The sequence below is a fragment of the Colletotrichum scovillei genome, assembly GCF_011075155.1.
Source record: "Colletotrichum scovillei strain TJNH1 chromosome Unknown Contig00006, whole genome shotgun sequence".
In the NCBI taxonomy this organism is placed as follows: domain Eukaryota; kingdom Fungi; phylum Ascomycota; class Sordariomycetes; order Glomerellales; family Glomerellaceae; genus Colletotrichum; species Colletotrichum scovillei.
Window position 1 is genome coordinate 3,519,344 of NW_023336264.1, and position 21,958 is coordinate 3,541,301.

Here is a 21,958-nt window from a genome sequence, read left to right on the forward strand (position 1 = left end):
TGATATATCACGTGGGGATAAGATAAGACCGAAGGTCACCTTATCTGCAAGCAGCGGTACGTACCTCACTTACCCAGGTATAAGGGACTTCGAAAACGCGCTAATAAACCACTTTACGCGTCCGGTAAAGGGGGCGCGTTCAGTCGAATTTGGTTCCCCTGCGCAACCCAGAGCCCCTCCTTCCATCCACATTTGCAGTCTCAATCCTCAACATTGCTTCGTGAACAACCACAACTCAGCACCAAGCGCTACCATGGACAGGCAATCAGTCTACTCGTCACACGTCTTCCCGGCGACGTTCGATCAGAACGATGACAGCAGGGTTCAGACCCAGACCCAACTAGAGAACTTCATCCTCCACTTCAGACACGACAATGACTACATCTACAGGTCCGTCAACTGCTCCAGGGGTGCCTTTTGGCTTTGTCGCATTACTTACAATTTGGTATAGAAATCAACTCAAGGAGAATGCGCTTCTCAAAAAGCACTACTGCGATGTCGATATCAGCGATCTCATCAACTACAACGAGGAACTCGCACATAGACTCGTGACAGAGCCCGCCGAAATCATTCCTTTGGTAGGCCTCCATCGTGCTACTCGAGCTCTAGCACTATACTGACCTCGCCGTGAATAGTTCGAGGCTGCTCTCAAGAAGTGTACCCACCGCATCGTATATCCTCAACTGACGAAGGTCGACCTCCCGGAACATCAGCTCCTGCTCCACTCCAACGCTGAGGATGTCTCTATCCGCAACCTAGATTCCATGACAATCTCGCGTCTCGTTCGAGTGCCGGGTATTGTCATTGGTGCCTCTGTCATGTCTTCCAAAGCCACGTCGCTGTCTATTCAATGCCGTAATTGCGCCCATACCGCGAATCTGCCTGTCCTAGGAGGATTTACCGGCGTCACCCTCCCAAGGCAATGTGGCAGACAGAGAATACCCAACGACCCCACACCAAAATGCCCTCTCGATCCATACTTTGTGTCACACGAGAAGTCGAAGTTCGTCGACCAGCAAATCATCAAACTACAAGAGGCTCCGGATCAGGTTCCCGTTGGTGAACTCCCGAGACATGTCCTGATTTCAGCAGATCGTTATCTGACCAATCGCGTCGTTCCGGGTTCGAGATGTACGGTTATGGGCATCTTCTCCATCTACCAGAACAAGGCAACCAAAAACTCAAACACTGGTGGCGCGGTCGCTATCCGGACGCCGTACCTGCGGGCGGTAGGCATCCAGACCGACATGGACCAGACCGCACGTGGCCAGGCTCTCTTCTCTGACGAGGAAGAGCAAGAGTTCCTCGAGATGAGCAGGCGGCCCGATCTGTACAACATCATGGCAGACTGTATAGCGCCATCAATCTATGGAAACGTAGATATCAAGAAGGCTATTCTGTGTTTGCTTCTTGGCGGCTCAAAGAAGATTCTACCCGACGGCATGAAACTCCGTGGAGACATCAACGTCCTTCTGCTTGGTGATCCTGGTACCGCCAAGTCACAGCTTTTGAAGTTTGTGGAGAAGTGTGCGCCAATTGCCATCTACACATCGGGAAAGGGCTCTTCAGCGGCTGGTCTTACAGCGTCGGTGCAGCGTGATTCCTCAACTCGCGAGTTCTATCTCGAGGGAGGTGCCATGGTCTTGGCTGATGGTGGCGTTGTCTGTATCGATGAATTCGACAAGATGCGGGACGAGGACCGTGTGGCTATCCACGAGGCCATGGAGCAGCAGACCATCTCGATCGCAAAGGCTGGTATCACAACAATCCTCAACGCAAGGACATCAGTGCTTGCTGCGGCCAACCCGATTTTCGGTCGGTACGATGACATGAAGACGCCTGGCGAGAACATTGATTTCCAGACCACCATCTTGTCACGATTCGACATGATCTTCATTGTCAAGGATGAACACACCAGAGAGAAGGACGAGAGGATAGCAAAGCACGTCATGGGTATCCACATGGGCGGCCGAGGCGTCGAGGAACAGGTCGAATCTGAGATCCCAGTCGAAAAGATGAAGAGGTACCTCAGTTACTGCAAATCGTAAGTGTTGTCCATCTTCATGCCTACTGATAAAATGCTAACAACAAACTATAGACGTATGGCTCCTCGTCTCAGCCCCGAGGCTGCTGAAAAGCTCTCTTCCCATTTCGTTTCCATCCGTAGACAAGTCCACGCGGCTGAGATGGAGGCTAACACAAGGTCTTCTATCCCTATCACCGTTCGTCAACTTGAGGCTATTGTTCGTATAACCGAATCATTGGCCAAGTTGACGCTTTCTCCCATTGCAACAGAGGAGCATGTAGACGAGGCCATCAGACTCTTCCTGTGCTCCACGATGGATGCCGTCAACCAGGGCAGCAACCAGGGAAGTAAAGAACTCAACGAGGAAGTCAGCAGATTAGAGACGGAACTCAAGCGTCGTCTTGCTGTCGGATGGGGCACGAGTCTCGCAAGTCTGAGACGCGAGATGGTCGAACAGAAGGGGTACAGCGAGCAGGCCCTCAACAGGACGCTGATGATCATGCAGAGGAGAGATACGATCATGTTCCGGAACCAGGGTGCGCAGGTGTACAGGAATGCAATTTGAGGTTGGCTATGATTGAGGAACTGCTTTTGGTACTTCGCGTCACTGCGGTAGATGGTTTTGAGGGACACGGCGGCAGCATTCTGCATATGAAAGAGATGATAATACCAAGCACTTTGTAACGGGATATGATTTGGGATTCTTCAAATGTCACTTTTGCCAAGGAACAAACGCAGGTGAGGGACAAAGGTGTGATGTAGATGTAGTCTTTAATTGTTGGATCTGAGTCTATCCTCAAGCCGACCAACTACGTGGCAGATACCGAAGAACACCACCTTCGATGGGCCATTCGGTATCAGAGTATGCAATCCTCCAATGCCTCGGCAAAGTGCTCGTGTTGGAACACTGTGTGGACCTGGATGACGGGGAAAACTGTTAGCCGCATGAGCTGGAAGATTCCGCGCGCTTCCAAAAAAGTTGTGATAACAGAGCGATTCAGATATGCCAGTTTTCCGCAAGCCCAACCCGGTCGAGTGCATTGGCCAAAGCCGCCGCACTCGCGGCTGAGCGATCGGTTTACCAGATGCATGGGTGTCATCCGCATCTCCAAAGGGGATTGTGTTCATTTGGGCACGATGCTCTATCTACTGCGTACCTTTTGACGATGCAGGAGCAATAGTCCTGGTTGCTTTAGGGGCCTGGTGCAACTTCCTTTTGGGGCCCTACCACATGTGGGTTGTAGATGGCAAAATGACCAACATCACGTCACATATCAAAAGGCCTATAGCAGAGCTGTAGAGAAAAAGAGCACCTCAATACGAGGGCATGTCCAAACTTGCATCAGGTGATCGTCGCATCATGGGAAGCCGCACGAGGGGCCCTCGCTGACGATTGTTTTTAACAAGGGCATTGAAAGAGTTCATCTTGACTCATCCTCAGGTCTCGTCCAGCAGCGTAGAATGTGATGTGAAATCGTTGCAGGCTGGCGATTATTTGATTAAGGTGGTCTTAGGTTTATGGAGAGAAGAGAAAGAGTAAAAGGCGGCTCGCGGTCGCGAGGTTTAAAAATTGCAGAGCCTGCCTGGCCCGTTCCGCGGTGTGGGGCTCATAGAGTGTCACGTGACCTCGATGTGTGTCCTGTGGTCTTGTGGCTTGGGTGTGGTTACCTCGCGGCTTACGTACACATCGTGGGATTGTTACTTCCGGGCACCTTGGTCTGGCTTATGTAAGATACTATGTTCCCAGGCTGGTCAGGTACGATGCCTGCCGGTTGCCTGATCCGGCCACGCCCCTCCTTTCTCGAGGTGGCAGGGTGGGTGCGTGCCAGCGTGGTGAACCTCAACTCCAAAGAGTCCAGCCGTCAGGGCCCGGTGATCGGGTGTCGGGTGTCGGAGCACGGTGGCCATGGTTTCCTGGACGATTCACTGGTGGAGGGGGCCTTGCTTTTGGCTCCGGTCCCAGAAACAGCAGACTATCACTCTCCCACCCTCCCCCCCCCCTGTTGTGTCAGGCTCACTCCCTCCACTCTCCCAGTCTTGTCTCTCCCACTCCCGCGGCAAACTGCCATTTGCCCAACTCACTCCCTCTTCCGCCGCCGTCGGGACTCAAGTAGGGTAGGTACTCACACCCTCCCCCCCTCCCCCATCTTCCCTCCCTCCCGCCCTCTGAACCTACCTAACCAGCCCAGGCTTACCTCACCCACCCGACCTTACCTTTCCGTAGCGGTAGCGGTACCTAACCCGCCAGTGTCTTTTGCCAGTGCCAGCCAGCGCAACCCACGGCCCAGCCAGTCCCAGCACCGTACCAGCCCAGGCGGCCACCCCCGTTAAGCGAGCAAATTGCCTCGCTCATGTGTCCGCCCCCTTCACTCTACGCTGCGCCATTCAGACTTCACTTCTACCAACTCCACCACGACCTGACGGCTTGATCACGGCACAAATCGACCACCGACCCTCGACAGCACTCTATCGCCGTCGGATTACTTTCGCTACGAGTGTATCTGCTGGATATCGTCATCAGGAAAATTTTTAACCCCCACGACAAGGCGCCGACGATCCACGAGGAAGCCGAGAGTGGTGCATGACGCTGCATCGGGGGATTGAGAGCCGTCGGCGGTTTGGCGCGACTCGCCACAACAACCCCCTCATCCTCTGATCTCGCCCAGAGCGAACATTCTTATCGAGCGCATCGTGGAATCCGGTTGAAAGGGATCTTGAGAGGCTTTTTCGGGAAAAGAAAGTGATTTTTCTTTCTTCGCGCCTTCCGATTCGGAGACGCTGTGACAGCAGCCGCCAATCCTTGGTCCGTTTCGACTTCCTCACCCTCACCGACCCGCAGCAATTACGATCACGACGTCCGCGGCGACGAAGAGACAATCCGAACTTCCTGCCATTGGCGAAGTCAATATGTCGTTCCATCCACGAACCCCTCAAAGCCCTTCTCAGTTTTCTCCGGCAACTTCCGATCTCACATCGAGCATGAACAGCTCGGCCCCATCAACAGCCACAACTCTGCCGACACCCGCCCACAGCGTCAACGGCAGCGCATCACAGCCCTCCGATATGTCGCAGGACATCGTCATGGGCGATGACTCGCCCCATAAACGCAAGCGCCCACTCGAGGATTTGGGTGATCGAGATCAGAAGAAAGCCCACATCGAGGATAGCAAAACTGGTATCGAGGCACTCCACCTGGATGTCGGAGAGAAATACCTACTTTGCCAAACTCGTAAGGCTCCCTTCAAAGTCCCCTGTTTCCGTGGCAGGCTGTCTCTGTCTTGCCATCTTCCCTCCCCTACGGCCTATCTAGTATTTTGAGCCGGTTCAATGTCGGACATATTTGGTTAACACTGAGCTAAATAGCGCACCACGAGAGACTGCCGCGTATCACGGAAGACCTCTTCGAGATGTTCAATCTTTCGGGTATCGCCGCAGAAGTCGCTCGCGAAAAGCCCAACGGTGAGAAGAACGCTTTACGGAAGACGTACAAGGGTCAAATCAAGAAACTCGGAATTCTCGGCCGCTTCGACTCCGTCGCCCAGGACTGGGATGCTCCGAGAGAAAAGGACGGCGAGAGCGGCGACAAGAAGAGAGAAGTCTACCACGGCTTCCGGGAATTGCTGGAGATTCCCGATGCTGAGTATTGGGGCACGCGGAACGACCCTATCACCAGTGGTCTGTCTGCTACTGTCAAGTCGATGCTCAACCGAGCAACGACTATGGCTAAGGGCCCGCTTCCTGTTAAGGATTGGGACAGCTCAGTTCTCGGAGACCTGACCCCGGGCAGCATGGAAGCCTTGAGACAGGGTCTCGGTGGCAAGGTGACTGCCCCAGGTACGCCGTCCGCAACCACACCGAACCCCTTTGCGCGAAAGCAGCAACAGGGGCCTCAAGGGGCTGTTCGTCCTCAACGGACAACCAAGAAGCGTGGCTACGGCGATAACAGCTTCGAGGGATATGGCGAAGGCTTCCCTGACGACGGCTACTCTACGGGAGATGGCGATGACAGGGGAGGCCAGAAGCGTCGTAAGAAGGTTGGCCATATTGCATTCACACTAGGCGTAACTGATCTAACACACTACGCTAGGATAACGGCAACAGCCAGACATTCCCGAACACGATGCGTCCGCAAGGCTACGGATCCAGCGCCGTGGGTGCTTAGAAGCCACCTCCGGCGACTAAGGTCGGCAACCGCCGAAACGCTCGCAAAAAGGGCTAAGCCCGAACATTGCCTTTATCTCATTTCTACGACTGGCCATCGTGTTGGATATCGCGGGTCTGCAAGCACGTTGCTGCTAGCACTGAACTTTTGGGTTGCAAATCAGATCTATGCCCGTTGAATGCTCACAAGGCAGTCCCGTAAGAAGATTGAGGGCCAGCGGTTGACGACGACGCAACATGCGCGCGTCAAAAGAGGTACCGCTTCGAGGGTTACCGGGGGGCAAAGGCGGTGGTTGGACGGGGGCATATCTACCCCCTTTTGATGAAAATTTCCACTTCCAGCAGGGCGTTCAGGGGGATCAACTTACTTCCTTGTTACCATTTTACTCCTTTTTTGCTTTTTTTCCCGGTTTTTTTTTTTAACGCATTCAGTCGAGGTTGGGCAAACGAGAAAAAAACATGACCGACTGAAAGAAGGGACGGGGGAAAAAATACCACGCGGCTTCACAATGAGGAGGGGGAGGGAGGTCATTTCTAAAGGGCTGCTACGAAAGGGGACGGGAATCATTTTACCACGAACCACGACCACCACAAACCACAAAAACCAATCATCACATCACCATCATCACCACCGGACACTTTCTCAAAGGAAAAAAAAATCATTTCTTCCCCTCTCTCCCACAATCCCACACACACAAAGAAAGGCAAAGGGGTGGGTAGGGGGGACTTCAGAGGCAGGGTCGTTGTAGCACTAACACAAACAAAACACAAACAAGTAATTCCAATAGAAGGCGTGAAGAAGGCCTCTACACACACAAACCCACACACACACTAGATATTGTATGAAATCGTGAATTCGCCTATGCTTTCTTATTCGTCAGGGTTGTTGAACCTCGAATCCTTGGGTGACTGTATGTTTTGTGTCATGAGTACGTTTACTTTTACTAAAGTAGAATATTTCTTGTTCGGTATCAACTTCACTGGGGTAGACTACCCGCGTTCTAGACATGGACAGTCCTGCTGCCTCATCTTGCCCCATCTCCCCAAGTCCACGTATGTACCCCAGATTACAACGTCAAGGTGCCCAAAACCTCCCCGGCATCAAGGTATCAAGGGTATCAAGCTACCAAGGGCATCAAGGCATCTCCATTATCGCCCTGACGCTCAAGTCATCCTGCACCCACGACACGATGCGCTCCCCGACGTCGCCGATGAGCGTGTCGTAGTGCGGGCCCGGAAGAAAGAGGCCGCAGTGGGCGCCGACCTCGTCCATGCCCTCCATGTACACCGACACCCACGTCTCGTCGCGCTTGCCGTTCTTCTTGCCGGGCAGTGTGCAGAATTTCCGCTCCTTTTTCGGTTTGTCCGGTTTAGCGCTGGATGATTTGGCAATGGCTTTCGAGTTGGAGCTGGAGCGTGCGGCGACGGCCTTGGGGCGGCTTGGGATTGTACTGTTGTTGGTGGCGCCCGTCTGCGTGGTGTTCACAGATGCCGTGGACGAAGACGGTGCGGCGACGGCGGGCGGCCGGTCCTTGACTGCGGCCGCGGCGCCGGCAATGACAGTCGCTGCCATTTCGGCTTCGACCTCCGCGGACTTCTTGTTCTCCTCCTCCTCCTTCTCATCATCATCCTCGGCGTCACTGTCGAGCGGCTCCCCGCGTAACCTCCTACCCTCCCTCTCCATCCTCTTCGCCTCCTCCGCGAGCCTCCTCGCCTCCTTCTGATCGTGCGTCTCTTCGGCCGCCTCTTTCCGGGCCGCCTCCTCCTCCTGTTGCCGCCGTTTTTGCTCTTCCTTTTGCAACTTCAGTCCTTCCTTTTCGATCCTCTGCGCTTCCTTGGCCGCCTCCTTTTCCACCTTTTTGCGGCGCTTCTCGACGAGCTTCTGACGCTCCCTGATGGCTTTGTCGCGGCTCTTGACGGCAGACTCGTACGCCTTTTGCGCGCGCTTGCCTTCTTTCTCCGCCTGTTTCCGGGCGTCTTTGTCTGTGTACCTATCTAGATCCGGAGGCGTCGGCTGTTCGGGAAGGTCGGGGATGGGCGGTAGCTCTGCTTCGGGTATGACGTCTCCCATGGGCGTCGCTGCGCCGGCCTCGGGACTTTTCTCCGTCTCGTCGGCCGCCCCGTTCGAAGAAGTTGAAACAGGCACGGTTTCTTCGACTTGGGTATCGGTATTGAGTGTCTCGTGCGAGTCGACATCGCCTTCCTTCTCCTTACCCTTTGGTTCACGCGTCTCCTTGTCGAGCGCATCCGTCGAGTGGGAGCCTGCCTTTGTATCATGGTCGAACCGTGTCTGCTGTTCCTCGTGGAGCGTCGAAAGCCGTTCGTCAATGTCCTCCATCGGAATCGGCTCGAGCAGTTCCATTTCCTGCCCATCATCAGACGACAACGAGATCCTGGGCGTCGACGAAGACGGTGGAGAAAGATGGGAGCCGACCTGCAACGTGCTCGGGGCCGCGCGATGCTCTGGGGACGTTGGTGACTCGGGGGATTTTGGCGAGTCTGGCGTCTTTGGTTTCTTGGGTCTGCCCGAGCTGAGTGTGTAGTAGTTGATGAAGCGGACCCTGACCTGAGCCGGCCGGTTGACGTTGTTGCCATCGCCCATGTGCTGCAGGGGGTCGACGCTCTCCATGGCGCGGAGCTTGTTGTACCGAGCGTTCAGGCCAGGATAATCCGCCAAGCAGCCGCCGTATTCGAGATGAGACATGACGTGGTTCTTGGTAGCGTCCCAGATGCCCTCGCGGCTGTGCTTCTTTGCAAAATGACCTAGCCGCCTCATAAAGGTACGATCTTTGAGGTTCACGTCGTTGAAGAAGGACGGGTTGAAGGTGGGATCCGGCTGCTGCGGCGGTGCATTGCCCGAGGAGATGGACGGTGTGTTGCTCGGGTGCGGCGAGAGGTCTGCACCGAGTGAGCTCGTCGTCTCCAGGGTGTACATGGACGGGTTCGGACTGGCCAGGGCCGAGTTGGTAGGGCTCAGCTGGTTGAGAGCCTCGTGCTCTGGCTTCTCCTCTGTCGGGGTGGCTGGTCTGAATAAGCTGGATATTCCAGCGACAATGATGCCGGGGTGAAGCCCAAGGAACGGCGAATCCAGTGAGATGGTGCCGAGGATGCGGTGCTTGTACGGGTGGCGTCTGTACGGGTGCCGATTAGGCTGAAGAACATGTCAGTCAAGTTGTCCATCGACCTTGTATGTATATGGGAAAGTTATACCATCATGGCAACCTCGGCCGCGAGCAATCCTCCCATTGAGTGTCCAACGAGAATGACATCAGTCGAGTCGGACTCGTGCGGCTCCAGCCACTGGCTAAAGTTGTCACGAGCCACATCGATGGCCTTGTACGTCTTATAGCGATGGTAGATTTTGGAGTGGACGACGTGCGTCTCCACGAGCCACATCGATGGCCTTGTACGTCTTATAGCGATGGTAGATTTTGGAGTGGACGACGTGCGTCTCAGCGAGAGCTTCTTTGAGGTGATTGTGAACGTGAGCGGGGAACGAGCGAAAGGACGACTCGTTACCGTAGAAGCCGTGGATGTAGATGACGAGCAGGGTCCGGCGGGTGACGCCGTCGCGGTCCTTTGCGGACGGGGCAAGCGAGTGCGCCGACGAAGACCTAGGATCGGCGAGGCGCCACTTGGAGTCCACGATGCCGAGACCGTCGGCGGCAGAGGAGGAAGGGTAGCCCGAGGACGGACCGGCGACGGCGGCGGTAGGTGGGGGCGGGAATTGGGTCGAGGACGTGGAGCCAAATTGACCGGAGCCGGAGGCGGATGCGGTCACGGAGTAGGGCGGCGGTGGTGCGGACGAGGACGAAGGTCCGTCATAGGCGAAACCGGACATGACGTCAGATTCTGGGCAAAGCCCAGATGGGTGTGTATGATGCGGAGGTCTAAAATGTGCTGTACTTTATCTATACTACTGTGTATGTACACAGGAGTGAAAGAGGAGGGGGAGGGGGTGCAAGGGCCGTAAAGCTTGGGGAGGGGTAAAAGGAAGGAAGGGCGACCACAGCGAAGAATGATTTAGGAGGGATGAGAGCTTCCAGGTGTGACCGTGTGTGTAGGTGTTTTGCGATACGGAAATGGAAGAAGGAAGGTTGGAGTCGGATGTCCAGATATAACACGGAGGGCCAGAGACCCGTCACGGCCAACGGGCATTGATGAGGGTAAGGAGGAGGAGGAGGAGGAGACCGTGGGCTATTTCACTGACATTTGCCTTGGTTAAGGGTGCTTGCTGCAAGATGCAAGAGCCTGGCCCAGGCGCACGCGTTCTGGTGCTGATGAGTTCCAAGGTGCTGTGCCTGCTTTGCCGTGCCGTGGTAGGTTGAGATCAGGTACTTACTCCAAGGTCGGTAGAGAAGCCAGAGGTAGAGGTAGGGATGCAGCTGTGGGATGACTGCTGGAGAGTGGAGGTACGAAGTACCCGAGTGGTGCGGTGCCGTACAGAATACGCGGGAAAAGCGAAACTCGGGTACTTGGTCTCTCCTGCCTTACCTCATCCGTACCTGGCTTGACCTTATTAATACGGATACCTTTTGGTGAAATGGAAACCTCATTGCGCCGCTGCTGCGCCCGGTTTTCCAGGTGGACAGGTATCCGTACGCCAACTGCATTACCTTATTTCTTTACCAAGCTGCCAAGTACGAAGTACCCGACGGCAAGAAGGCATTTCACTCACCTACCGTTGGAGACCTAGGGCCTCTAGAGGAAAGAAAAGAGTAGTCGAGCCACCACAGCCACTATGCGCTTGCCTGTATCAGGCCATCAGACGATAAGCCCCAGACGAGCACTGGCCTACCTTACACAGTAGACGACTGGCTCCCGCCACCCACTGGCGGTTAACGATGCCGGAGCCACGTCTGGCAGCCACTCCCACCCAAAGTTGGCATTCAAGGCAAGTAGGAAATGACGACATGCTGCAACCTCGAAACAAAGCAGTCGTAACCTCCTTGGCGTACCACTTCCCAGTTCACTTCCTCGCGTTGCCCTCGCCGTTGCAGTCCTCGGGTTTTCGGATCCGGTACGGCCGGTTTTCGCGCGGTTCGCGGTTTAGCCGTTGTTTGCATAGGTACACCACATACTGCGTAAGGTGAGGTACATGCAGCACAGCCATTTACTTACACCCAAACGTTGGGGCCTGAGTCAGCCACGCTTTGGTTACTTCGCAAGTCGCAACCAGAACGTGAATCGCGACATTCAAAGTTGGCATCTGGGGGCGCAGGGCTCAAATGAGCCAAGTCGGAAGTTTATGGCCGCGCCTGATTGTCTACCTTCAGGTTTCCGTACGGATACGCAATTTTCAGACTTTATTTGAATGATCAAGTGTCAAAACAAAGCCTTCAGGGCTATGCGAGACATACTTTCAGCTCGCAGTTAGTTTATCGCTTCCCTCTTGACCTAGAGAGCCTCATCCAGTCTTTAATTATTCTCCAGCAATGCCCGGAGAAAAAAAAAAAAAAAAAAGAAAGCAGGACTTTGTCATTGATCCTTACGCTAAGCCGGGCGTCAATGACCACTGCATCACTTGCTCAGAGATCGGAGAGACTTTTGAAAAGATAACTACAACGTTTCCACCGGTTCATGACACAAGAACAGGACTACCCTGGCAGCTTTGCCTTCCAAGTATCCTTCCATACAACACTGCGCGAACTCTATCTGTGCTTTAATGAGCTTGCTGGTTCAGTGCTTGATTGAGTAGAAGTTTAATACTCGGCAGGTGTGCAAAAAACCAAACAAAGTAGTGATAATCAAAATTGAGCCTTGCATTTGTGCAGGTTTTGTAGACCACCAACTCTTGCCCAATCAGCACCTTTCACGGCGCAGACCATGGCGTTTTGATTTCGATATCCTCTGTGCCTGCCAAACCCCCCTTGGAGATGGTCCCTCTTAAAATCAAGTTGGCTGAGAGAGAGACGAATCCCCGTTCTCTCAGATGAACGTTCCGTCGTCCTGTTGCGGTCATTTTCCTCGATTCGGGGGCCGAGGGTAGGGCAGGGGCCGGCAGGGCATCGCCATGGGTGATGGATCAGTTGGGAGATTACACAGATTAGATTGGAGACTCCATCATCGCTCTTCTCCGTTGCAACCGTCGCCAACTCCAACAAAAGTTTGTTGGAAAACCTCGAGTGGGTTTCGTCGAAGCGATTGTTATTGTCTGCTTCTGGTTGATCTGCCTTGCTGCCAGGTACGATCCGCCAAAGGAGAATAAAAATATCGAAACGGCGCCCGGTAGTTGATAGACATGGTTCCGCGGCGCCAATTCCCTCATCTTCAGGTGGACGTTCGTCCGTCGGGACGACGGGGCCCAAGGTTTCCAGAAGGATGGGGCCTAGAGCGAGACAACAAGAGAGAACAGACAGACGGCAGACGGCTATCCGTCCTCAGACATCGTGTGTTCTGGCCCACGGACACGGCCACTTGTACGCTAAGCTGGTCGCAGTTTCGTGGAATTCAGTGCGGCTCCTCTTTGAGCAGAAGTGAGGAATTCGATGCGAGCTATAGAAAGGTAGCTGCCCGTCGTCTCGGGAACGCGCCCAGGAGAAAACCCACCGGGATGGTAATGAACGTGCTCTCCTACGGATAGAGTCATTGTTGTCTCGCGCACTTTTTCGACTCTTGTTCTTGTGGTACGGAGGACGGATACTGTGGTTAGTCTACCCACGTTTGCGCTGCACAACATCTGCACTGCACAGCAGTCTTAGCCAAACCATCGACTGCACCCCCCAGGCTGTCGACGTTCGACAAGCCAAGAGGTACAAGCCTTTCTCTCATTGAACTCCACTTTACTTGTACGCCCGTCGGGGAGGGGGTCGGTTCAAGGGAGGATTACGTACAGCCGTGGAGACCTTGTCATTCCAGTGCCGTGCTTGGTCTTGGATGACGCCGTGGTTTGAATGACAATCTTTCCTTGGTGCGAATGTCAAAATGTGCGAATACTGGAACAACACTCGCTGCCATGTTGCAAGGGAAGGAAAGCACATTGAAGGGTCCCAGAATTCAGAGAGCCTCCTGAGACGCGCTAAATCGTCTCATACAATCGTTCAACTTGCCTAAATGATACCTATATGATAACGCATAAGTTATGGCCTCTACACGGGGAAGAAGCCGAACACCTTAATTCTGGGTAATTCGTACCTGGGGCGCCAGTAAAAAGACTCCATTGTCAGTGAGGCAGTGAAGAGCAGGTTCCGTCACGCCGAGAAATATAACGGGGCAAGGGAAAGGGGGCATCAGCAGAGACGGGGGTTCCAGGTTACCCCAGTGTTTGTTTCGATGGAAACGAAATTCGTCCCATGATCGCCGAGCCTCGCCAAGCTTCCAACACGTAGAGACAGAGGAGACAGAGGCGACAGAGCAGGCTTGAGGCTTGCCGTGCACTAGGAGAGAAAACCAGATGTAGGCCCCTCCCATCTTAACGGCATGTGGGTGCTTGACGTCTTTTAGCCACTCGCTTCTAGAACCCATCGTCGTAGAATTATCCGTACGCAGTAGACATTTCTGTAGGCGTTGGTCAAAGTTGAAGGAGTCTGACAATTGTCTTCCCCCCCGGTTGATTCGGCATACGGGAGTCAATTGTTTCCCGTCGTTCGAGTCTTTTGCAACCTCGCCAGGCTCACCTTGCTGGATTTGAGGGGAATCCTGGGCTAGGTCGCATGTACAACAGCCAATATTCATCTCGTGTAGGCACTGATGCGGGTATGTGCTCTGCCATTGTTTCTCTGCGTTGGCCGTTCGCTTGGTTTCTTGCCCTGGAAGCATGCCTTCCCCTCGCCCATAACACCTTTCGATATTATGCGTTTGGAGGATGAAGAGGGGCTAATCCGTCCCGTCCGTCTCGTCCGCACGTTTCGTTTGGTTCTTCGCCCGGGGCGCCGGCCATGGCAGCGAAAGTGTGAACGGCCCCACGAACTCCATGGAGGGCCCCCAAGAACTGGAGCCCAGGCCAGGGGTCCAGATGCAGATGCAGGTACCGCGCACTGTATGCCGTATCCGTGCGGCCACAAAAAGAAACAACAACATCATATGCGGCTTATGGAAGACTCTATTCAGAGGCGATGGTGAACGGGGAAAAGCGAGCATTTGCTTGGATTCGTAAAATTTGGCTCCTTCATGGTAAATACGAGGTGGAGGGTGCCTGCGGTACGAGGTGAGGAAAAGCCACGAAGCTGCCCCCAACAGAGCCGCTCAACGGATTTCGGTAGGTAGTGATTGCGAATGATTTGACTTCAGGTCAGAAGGCGTGTATGAGTCGGCACAACCCTCGGGGGAGTGAACAGTACTGGTCAGGCAGGTAGGCGGCTCGCAGATGACATGGCGAGACTGGAGATTTCAACGGTAGTTACACGGGTTGATTTTGGCGCATGCCCCCTTGATATGCATGCTTTGACAAACTTTTTGGTCGCATTCTCAGATCGAATTTTTGCTTGTATTTTCCTTTTCTTCATTTCTTTTCTTCCATTCTCCAATATGGTTGGCTCGTCATGCGCCGTCTAGCGATGATGGACTTGAAGGCTTGCGAACTTTATGCTGCAAGCTGTGAGAAGTATGGACTATTAAAATGCCGGCATCAGTCCAGCGGTAGCCGTAGCTGAGCGACGAAGACAACGTACGAAAAGTTGGAGTAGTGGAGTCGCTACTACTGGTTTGCGTCGTCGTAAGTTGGCCCATTTATTTCGCAGATATTTTTATTCCATTGGATTCCGAATCTCCAAAATGGCAGATGCAGAGCCGTTGACCCTCCTCCTCAAGCATCGACTTGGGGAAGGTGGGCAATCCTTGATGGACCTCTCTGTCCCTAGCGTCAAGATGCTTCGTCATTGTTGGTATCCGTAGGTATCCGTAGGCACGTTATTAGTGCCGTACGATAGCGTACCCGGGAGACATGTCTGGTCTGGACCTTTCTGGATTCTGGATGGCAGTTGGTCGAGCGGGTTGCGCCGCGTGCGCCGCCATGATCTCGTGGGCGAAACCAACGGCGCCAATTGAACGCGCAGAAGACGAGTTGAATTGCTCATGGACACGGACCTTGTAGCCAAATAAAGACTTTTGCAAGGGAAAACGAGACACATTCGTCGGGCTTGCGCAGGCCATTCCTTTCCTGGACCTCGTGTGTCCATGTCTCGTGTGTCTTGTATGTATTTTTTGACGCGGTGCCTTAGTCAGACTGGTCGGCTTTCTCTCTGTGCCTCTTTCGTCCCATGCATCATCTCATTTCATGTCATCCCGACGGATAGTGGTGTGTGCTGGTGCTGTCTGTCACCTCTGATTTGATCGGCGGGATGTTTCTCGTTTCCTTTTCTTCTCTGTCGCCTTCATGCCACCGAAGGGCCTGTGCTTTCAACCGTCTGTCCATCGATTAGCCATTGCCTTTCCATCCAAAGCCAATTGATAGTGTGCAGTGTATCCATGGACCATAAGGTACGATTGAAGTCGTTGGCAATGAGGTACGGGGTACTGCGTAGGTTGCGTTGGATGATACGCCGTGTGTTGACTGGCGTACTGTGCGGACCTCGATGTGACAGGCACCAAATGGGAAGACGTGAGAGGGATAAAAAAGAAAGCAACAAGAGAGAAAAGGACAGGACGCCATGGCGATGGGGTGCATGTTCCCTGCCCATCCCCTGTCCCCTGTCCCTGGGCCATGGTGCCCGTTCCTGGTCGGCCCATGCCCCCATTGCTGGTGGAGGGGGGCCGCTCCCCGTGATAGTGGACAGTGGAACTGCTCACTGCAACTTTGGCGAGGTGTGGTTGGCCAATGGGACGCGATGTCCTCCAACTAGCAGCCACTCGCCAATATCAAGCGAGATTATCGAAATCTTCCCACCTGCGAGTGACTGCCAATCTGCGCCTGTGTGCCAGTCCTACTGCGTACCTTTGGTGCTTTCCTACCTTACCTTAGTCTGTACTCTGTACCTTCTTGTCAGTCTGTCTTTTCAATCGCCCAGTGCCAAAGTCCAAGGCCCCCCCCCCCCCCCGGACACTTCCCAGGGCAAGAACAGATTGAAGTGAACAGGGCGACGCCCACCTCACGTCGAAGCGCTCAACTTTGACCGAATAGGTGTGACTTTCTCACTTGACTGGACCTGCGTTGTTTCCCTTTCCAAACGGATATTGCATGTTATTACACTACGGAGTACCTACCTTACCTTACCTTACCTTACAGCCCGGCCTACGATCGATCCATTGCCTATTATTATCGTCGTGCCTGCTCACTCCACTCCCCTCCCCCCCCCCCTCCCCATCCACGGCGCCTGTCTGTCTGCGTGCCTCTTCCCTTCTTCTTCTACTCCTCCCTCCTCCTCCTCCTTCTCCTCTTACACCGACTCCTTCTAGTCCTCTTCTCTTCGCCTCCTGCCAGCAACACACGCTTACGCCGCCATGCCATCGTCCTGATACATCGGCCATGAGAATTGGCGGATGCAAGGGAGACAAAGGATCTCGAACACGAACAACGAGAAACGGCTGACACGAACTGTCCACGGTCCCTTCCTATTGTTGGCTTTTTAAATCCTTTCCGGGGGGCAATCGCACTTTCGCACACACGACATCCAGAGAAAATTTCAGAAAGAGTGTAGGGGAAAAAGAGAACGACCATCTGTTGATTCGGAACGAAAGGGGGAATTGCATTCGCGCGGCCCGTTGCAGGACACCACCACCACCACTACTTCCACAACCGTCAACCACCAACCACCAGACGATAGTACCATTTTATCGACACATGGCCATGAGGATGCCAAGAATGGAATTCGAATAGATCGACAATTCCCATCCAAACACAAACCACACACACACACACTCGCTCACATTCGCTTACTTGCCCGGTGATCCAACACTAGTCACTCGTTTACCTTGTTTCTATCTTTATTCCCGTCCCGCCCTGGGAACACGCCGGCTTGAAATTCGCCTCCCCCAGTTTACCAAAAAAGACAACCAACCACACCCAACAGCCGGGGCAAAAGCTCAGCCTCTGTCTACTTGGCCCAACGCCACCCCATCGAAGCCATGACTAAATCACTGCGCGGGTCTTCACTCCCTCAGGCCCGCTCATACCATCACAATCATTACCATTTACACAACCAACGTGCAGCCACCCCCGAGAATGCGAATCACCACCATCGCCAACTCGACGACCCTAGCCCGACGACTCCCAGCCCCGACGCCGCCACCTCGTCGAGTGCCGCCGCACCGAGAATCGTCGTCCAGACCGTCTCCCTCATTCAAATAGTCGATGCCACCGGCTCCCCTATCCAAGTCCAGACCATCTTCCCGACGGCCGCCACCGTGGATGCTTCATCAACCACCAGTGCCGCCCTTGACTTGTCAATTGCCGCGGTACCATCCTCAACTTCGTCCACCGATTCTTCGACGACATCTTCTAGCACCACGAATGACTCAGCACTGTCAACACCGGCGCCCACGACATCCGCGTCCACCGACTCTTCCACCAGTCAAGATATCTCCTTGACGTCCGATCCTTTATCCACTCCAGCACCTTCAGAAGCTACGCCGTCACTCTACCCTACGTTGAGTGGCCAGTCAAACTCAACAATTTGTGCGCCGCCTCCCCTTTTGTCGCGTGTCCCAGACCGAAGCAGCTGACCCAATATCTAGCATTCCTTACTTCAACAAACTCTTCTTCAACCTCAGTCTCTACCACAACCAGTTTAACTAGCCAGCTTTCATCTGGCTCAACAAGCGTCACTTCATCAATACTTTCATCCCTGTCATCGACGACATGGGGCTCCAACTCGGGTTCGACTGCAACCTCGACATCGGCATCGACCTCGATTTCGGGTTCTAGCAGATTGAGCACGTCTACTTTCACCACGAGCGCCTCGCAATCGCCCTCAAATGAAGCGACAGCTTCCGGAGATGGGACCGCTGGTGGAATCGGCGGCGGCGCGGCGGGGACGGCTGCACCCACTTCAACCTCCACCTCGGACGATTCTAGCGGTGGCGGTTCGCCAACGCCAACGGCAACTGTCGTCGGAAGCGTCGTAGGAAGTTTGGCTGGAGCGGCTTTCCTCGTGGTGCTGGTATTCCTCGCTCTTCGGTGGAAGAAGCGTACCGGTGGACGGTTCCGCCTCAGTGAGGCCAGCGCCGGCAAACGAGGCATCCTGACCGGTTCTGGTGGTCCGCCCGGTGGCAATGGCGGCGGAATGGTTCAACGGTCGTTATCATTCGATCCCACGACAGCGGCCGCTGGTGCCGGGGCCGGAGCAGGTGCGATGGCTGTGGCTCACAAGCCTTCCTCAAGGAGGGCTAGCGAGCCTTCCGAAACCGGCGAGAGAGGCTTTGTCCGAGTAGCCGGCAGGAAACTGCCTTCTGTGCTACAAGCCGGAGGCGACGGTTACACAGATCCACGCGAGGGCACCTCAGCCGCCGTGAACGACGACGAATCAGTCTACTTCCGGGACTCCCAAGCCTTTTTCGACCCCAATGGTCAAACAACACGCCTCGCACTCGGCTCGCCCATGAGGCCAGTCAGCGGTGTCGTGGTCTTCAAAGAGTCGCCGGCTCGAACGCCAGTAACCGAATCGGCGCCGTTCCCGCCTCCGGCCGCGTCTCCGCAGACAAATCCGCCGTTCGTTCCGTTACAGCCCCCCGGTCGGGACCCAATTGGTCGGACCTTACCTTCGCAGGACGGGTCTCGGGGCTCTCGGGGTTCGGCTTCTAGGTTTCACGAAGACATGTGAATTCACTTTCTTTTTCCTTTATGTTCAACCTTTTTTCCCTTCTTCCTTTTCATTCCCAGCTCGGCCAATGCTGAGCTCGAGGGCAACGCCGGGACTCCAAAAACGTACCTTGAGGCGTATTGTACATTCTTACCAATCTTTCAAACGATAATTATTAGTACTTATTTGGGGAGGGGTTTGGGTGGTGGGGGGTTTACACCTTTTTTGCTTTGTGCCATCTTTGCGGACTCTACGACGGCATATGGAATGGCGTTGAGAGAGTTTCTGGCACGTCTGATGTGAGCCTTTTGCGTTCCGGTCTTGCGGAAGGGAGGTGAATCCATGGAGAAGTGGGAAGGGATATGGATTCAAATTTTTTTTAAAAGCAAGCAAGCTAGCACGCTTGCGTGCGCCGGCTCCGGACCGCAATTGCTGCATTGGCATCCGCAGTTGAGGCGAGCGTTGGACTTGCTTGGATGTAGATAAGTTTTCTTTTCAGTTTCGCCCCAAGATGGGAGGCGAGAGTGGAAGTGAGAGGTCAGAGACGGGTCAAAGGGGATAGAGCATGGAGGGCAACATTAGATTTTTACCTTTTCTGGCCACGGCCACGAAGGGGAGAAAAAGAGAAGATGAAGTCTATCCGACCTTTTTTTTGCCAACAATTCTTCTGCCCTTACCTTACCTCACTTGCCTCTAGCGTACGGAGTACACGTTACAAAACCACATGCGTACGAAGCCAAAAGGCGTGACCACCTTTTTCCGCGTATGGAAGTTCGTGTGCTCTCCCATGTGACGAGAACTCTATCTCACTCGAGCTTTCTAAACCGCTGTTGGGGATCCACTTGCGATGATGAACATGCCGTGCCGTGCCCTCCCCGTCCGATCTCTTCCCCTTGGAAGGTGGAGGGAAATCCAATCGTAGCAAGACCGGGGGTGAGGGACCGGAAGCGCGGCTGCGTTTGCGTTGAATGACGGATAGGATGGCTTCTTGCTGAGTAGTGTAAGGAGTGAGAAGAACACAAAAAAAAAAAACCAAGTTGTCCCTTTCATCTCCTCGGGCTGCCTCTGGGAAAGCTCGTAAGATTCGCACCAAGAAAGACTTTTTGCGCAAAACAAAACGCGGACCCTAAGTTCATGGGGCGAGTCTTTCCCCCGGAGGCGGAGTCTGAATCTTTGGGAATCCTTGGGGGGGGGAAAGGAGACTGCAGAGAACCCCCAAGAACGTTGTTGCCTTCCCGGGTGGAGTCGCTTTTTTGGTGAACCATCTTGAGACATGTATGAAACGGTGGGAACCAGAATGAATGGTCGTGTCGAGCTTCTTTTTTTTTTTTTCTTCCCTTTCTTCAACAACCACCCCCGTTCCGGAATTCTGGAGCGGCAACCTTGTGTCCCGCTTGGGCCGCGCCCTTACCATGACAAATTCGTCTTCAAGTTTTGGGCATAAAATTGTTGGTATTCTCTTTGCAGCGTCTTACACGATCCCGATTGGGTACGAAAGTAGGCACTCACCTCACAGTGGCCTGCTTCCTGTAGGGCGGGTGTCTCATCCATCAGGTGTTTATGAGTGTTTACCATCTCATCCCATCCCATTCCCTGGTACCGTCATCTACAACACGGGATGAAACATCTTTTTTGGGTAGTTGGCCTCAATGAAGGAACGAATGGGCATCATGTGCAAAGCGCCCATACCACTGCACACCCGAGGCCGCTCATGATCATCCAGTACGAGTTATTGCACAAAGACCGATGCTGGAGGTGTAGTGCCGTCTAGTGTCGAGCCTCATCTGCCCATTGTCATCTTGCGATACTTCTCGTATAACACGGTCGTGGTGGCTTCGGGTGCTTCATACCTGGGGGGGCAAAGGCAGCATGCGCCTCCATCAGGCCGGAGCTTCCTGCTCCATAACAATAGGAGCCTCGCATAATACCCGAGCTTGGAGTAAGAAACCTCACTCCCGGTCTCAAAAGCTCCACTTCTTCGAACCCTGCGGCATCTTCAACCGTCCGAAGGTGTCGAGACCAGTATGAACCACCCACGGCATCGATGGCACCTGCATTCCGTACACAGGCCCGGGATGGTTATTCGAGAAGAGCTCTAGTACGTCGCGGACCTCGGCGCAATACATCGCAGCGGCGGCGTAACCTGAAGTAGTGAAGAGCGAGGCGCGAGGCGACAGCACGAGATCTTGCTGGGTTGACGTTGGTATCGACGTGCGATCTTGGTCGTATGCCTTGATTTATCTCGTGATATGCTCGCTCTAGAGGAACTTGCGGTATCCAACGACAAAGGCCATGCCCCGGATTCGTAGAGCGTTTCCTCCATCCTTCCTTGCCAGGATGGAATATCATGCAGTCATTGAAAATGGATCTCGAGGAGTCGAGATATTTGCACCGGCTTGCTCGGATCAAACAGCTGAGCCCCCCGCCTCCCGCGCGCGCACTCCACCCGGCCGACTGGATGTAAGCCTCGCCGAGCTGGTTGGGCATGCAAAGAGGCCTCACTGTCCGGCTGTCGGAGCAGTTGTGAACAAGCTGTTACCATAGCTTCAGACAGGCCTCGATAATGGTAAAGCCATTATCGATTAGGGGGTGGGGGCTCCGTCAATGCCCGCGAGCGGTACCGCTAACTGGAGATAACTCCGTGACGAGCCCAGGCCGGCACGCCATATGCGCATGCAGAGTGGTTCCCCGTGCTCGACGCCGGATGGCGGTTTTCCTCGTTGCGGTTGGCTAGCGTCTGTGACTGGGAATGAGTAAGAGATAAGAGGAAGAGGGAGAGAAGGTTCTGCGCTTGTGCCTGTCACATCAAGCAAACCCTTGTTCCTGGACTGATTCCGAGCTAGTCTAGCCGTCAAGACTGAAAAGGTGTGTCCGAGCCACGAGAAGATTCATCTTCCCATCAGGATTTAGAGCTTTCTTGAGAGCATGGCCCCCCAGACATTGACGGATACCGAGTCGCCTTCCTGATTGAAGTACGGGGACGAGTAGAGTTCGTGATATCGTTGGTAAGTATCCGTCCCGTGTCCATCCTTATTCTTTCTTTCTGTGCTATTCCCTATTCGATGGCGCCTTCTCTCAGGTTGAGGTGAGGATCCAA

General features: G+C 54.1%; 5 protein-coding genes across 5 annotated transcripts; 3 read left to right on the forward strand and 2 right to left on the reverse strand.

Moving 5' to 3' along the window:
* The first annotated feature begins 137 nt into the window (after positions 1 to 137).
* Positions 138 to 2,765, forward strand: HER10_EVM0010542 (MCM2/3/5 family protein). The gene is made up of 4 exons (XM_035479998.1): positions 138 to 390; positions 452 to 578; positions 636 to 2,044; positions 2,099 to 2,765. The coding sequence occupies exons 1-4, from the start codon at positions 254 to 256 to the stop codon at positions 2,589 to 2,591; spliced, it is 2,166 nt and encodes a 721-aa protein (XP_035333261.1). The 5' UTR covers positions 138 to 253; the 3' UTR covers positions 2,592 to 2,765.
* Positions 2,766 to 4,206: 1,441 nt separating this feature from the next.
* HER10_EVM0004947 (Rox3 mediator complex subunit) lies at positions 4,207 to 7,013 on the forward strand. The gene is made up of 3 exons (XM_035474573.1): positions 4,207 to 5,255; positions 5,390 to 6,060; positions 6,114 to 7,013. Exons 1-3 carry the CDS (start codon positions 4,934 to 4,936, stop codon positions 6,186 to 6,188), a joined length of 1,068 nt encoding a protein of 355 aa, XP_035332560.1. The 5' UTR covers positions 4,207 to 4,933; the 3' UTR covers positions 6,189 to 7,013.
* Positions 6,616 to 9,122, reverse strand: HER10_EVM0004969 (uncharacterized protein; the record flags this gene model as incomplete). Its single annotated transcript, XM_035474595.1, has 3 exons — positions 6,616 to 6,654; positions 7,350 to 7,658; positions 7,749 to 9,122. The coding sequence occupies 3 exons, from the start codon at positions 9,120 to 9,122 to the stop codon at positions 6,616 to 6,618; spliced, it is 1,722 nt and encodes a 573-aa protein (XP_035332564.1).
* A 269-nt stretch (positions 9,123 to 9,391) lies between these two features.
* Positions 9,392 to 10,028, reverse strand: HER10_EVM0000969 (uncharacterized protein; the record flags this gene model as incomplete). The annotated part of the gene is made up of 2 exons (XM_035470733.1): positions 9,392 to 9,529; positions 9,582 to 10,028. 2 exons carry the CDS (start codon positions 10,026 to 10,028, stop codon positions 9,392 to 9,394), a joined length of 585 nt encoding a protein of 194 aa, XP_035332105.1.
* A 6,185-nt stretch (positions 10,029 to 16,213) lies between these two features.
* Positions 16,214 to 20,007, forward strand: HER10_EVM0000923 (uncharacterized protein). Its single transcript, XM_035470688.1, has 2 exons — positions 16,214 to 17,738; positions 17,798 to 20,007. Exons 1-2 carry the CDS (start codon positions 17,189 to 17,191, stop codon positions 18,880 to 18,882), a joined length of 1,635 nt encoding a protein of 544 aa, XP_035332098.1. The 5' UTR covers positions 16,214 to 17,188; the 3' UTR covers positions 18,883 to 20,007.
* Positions 20,008 to 21,958: the final 1,951 nt, after the last annotated feature.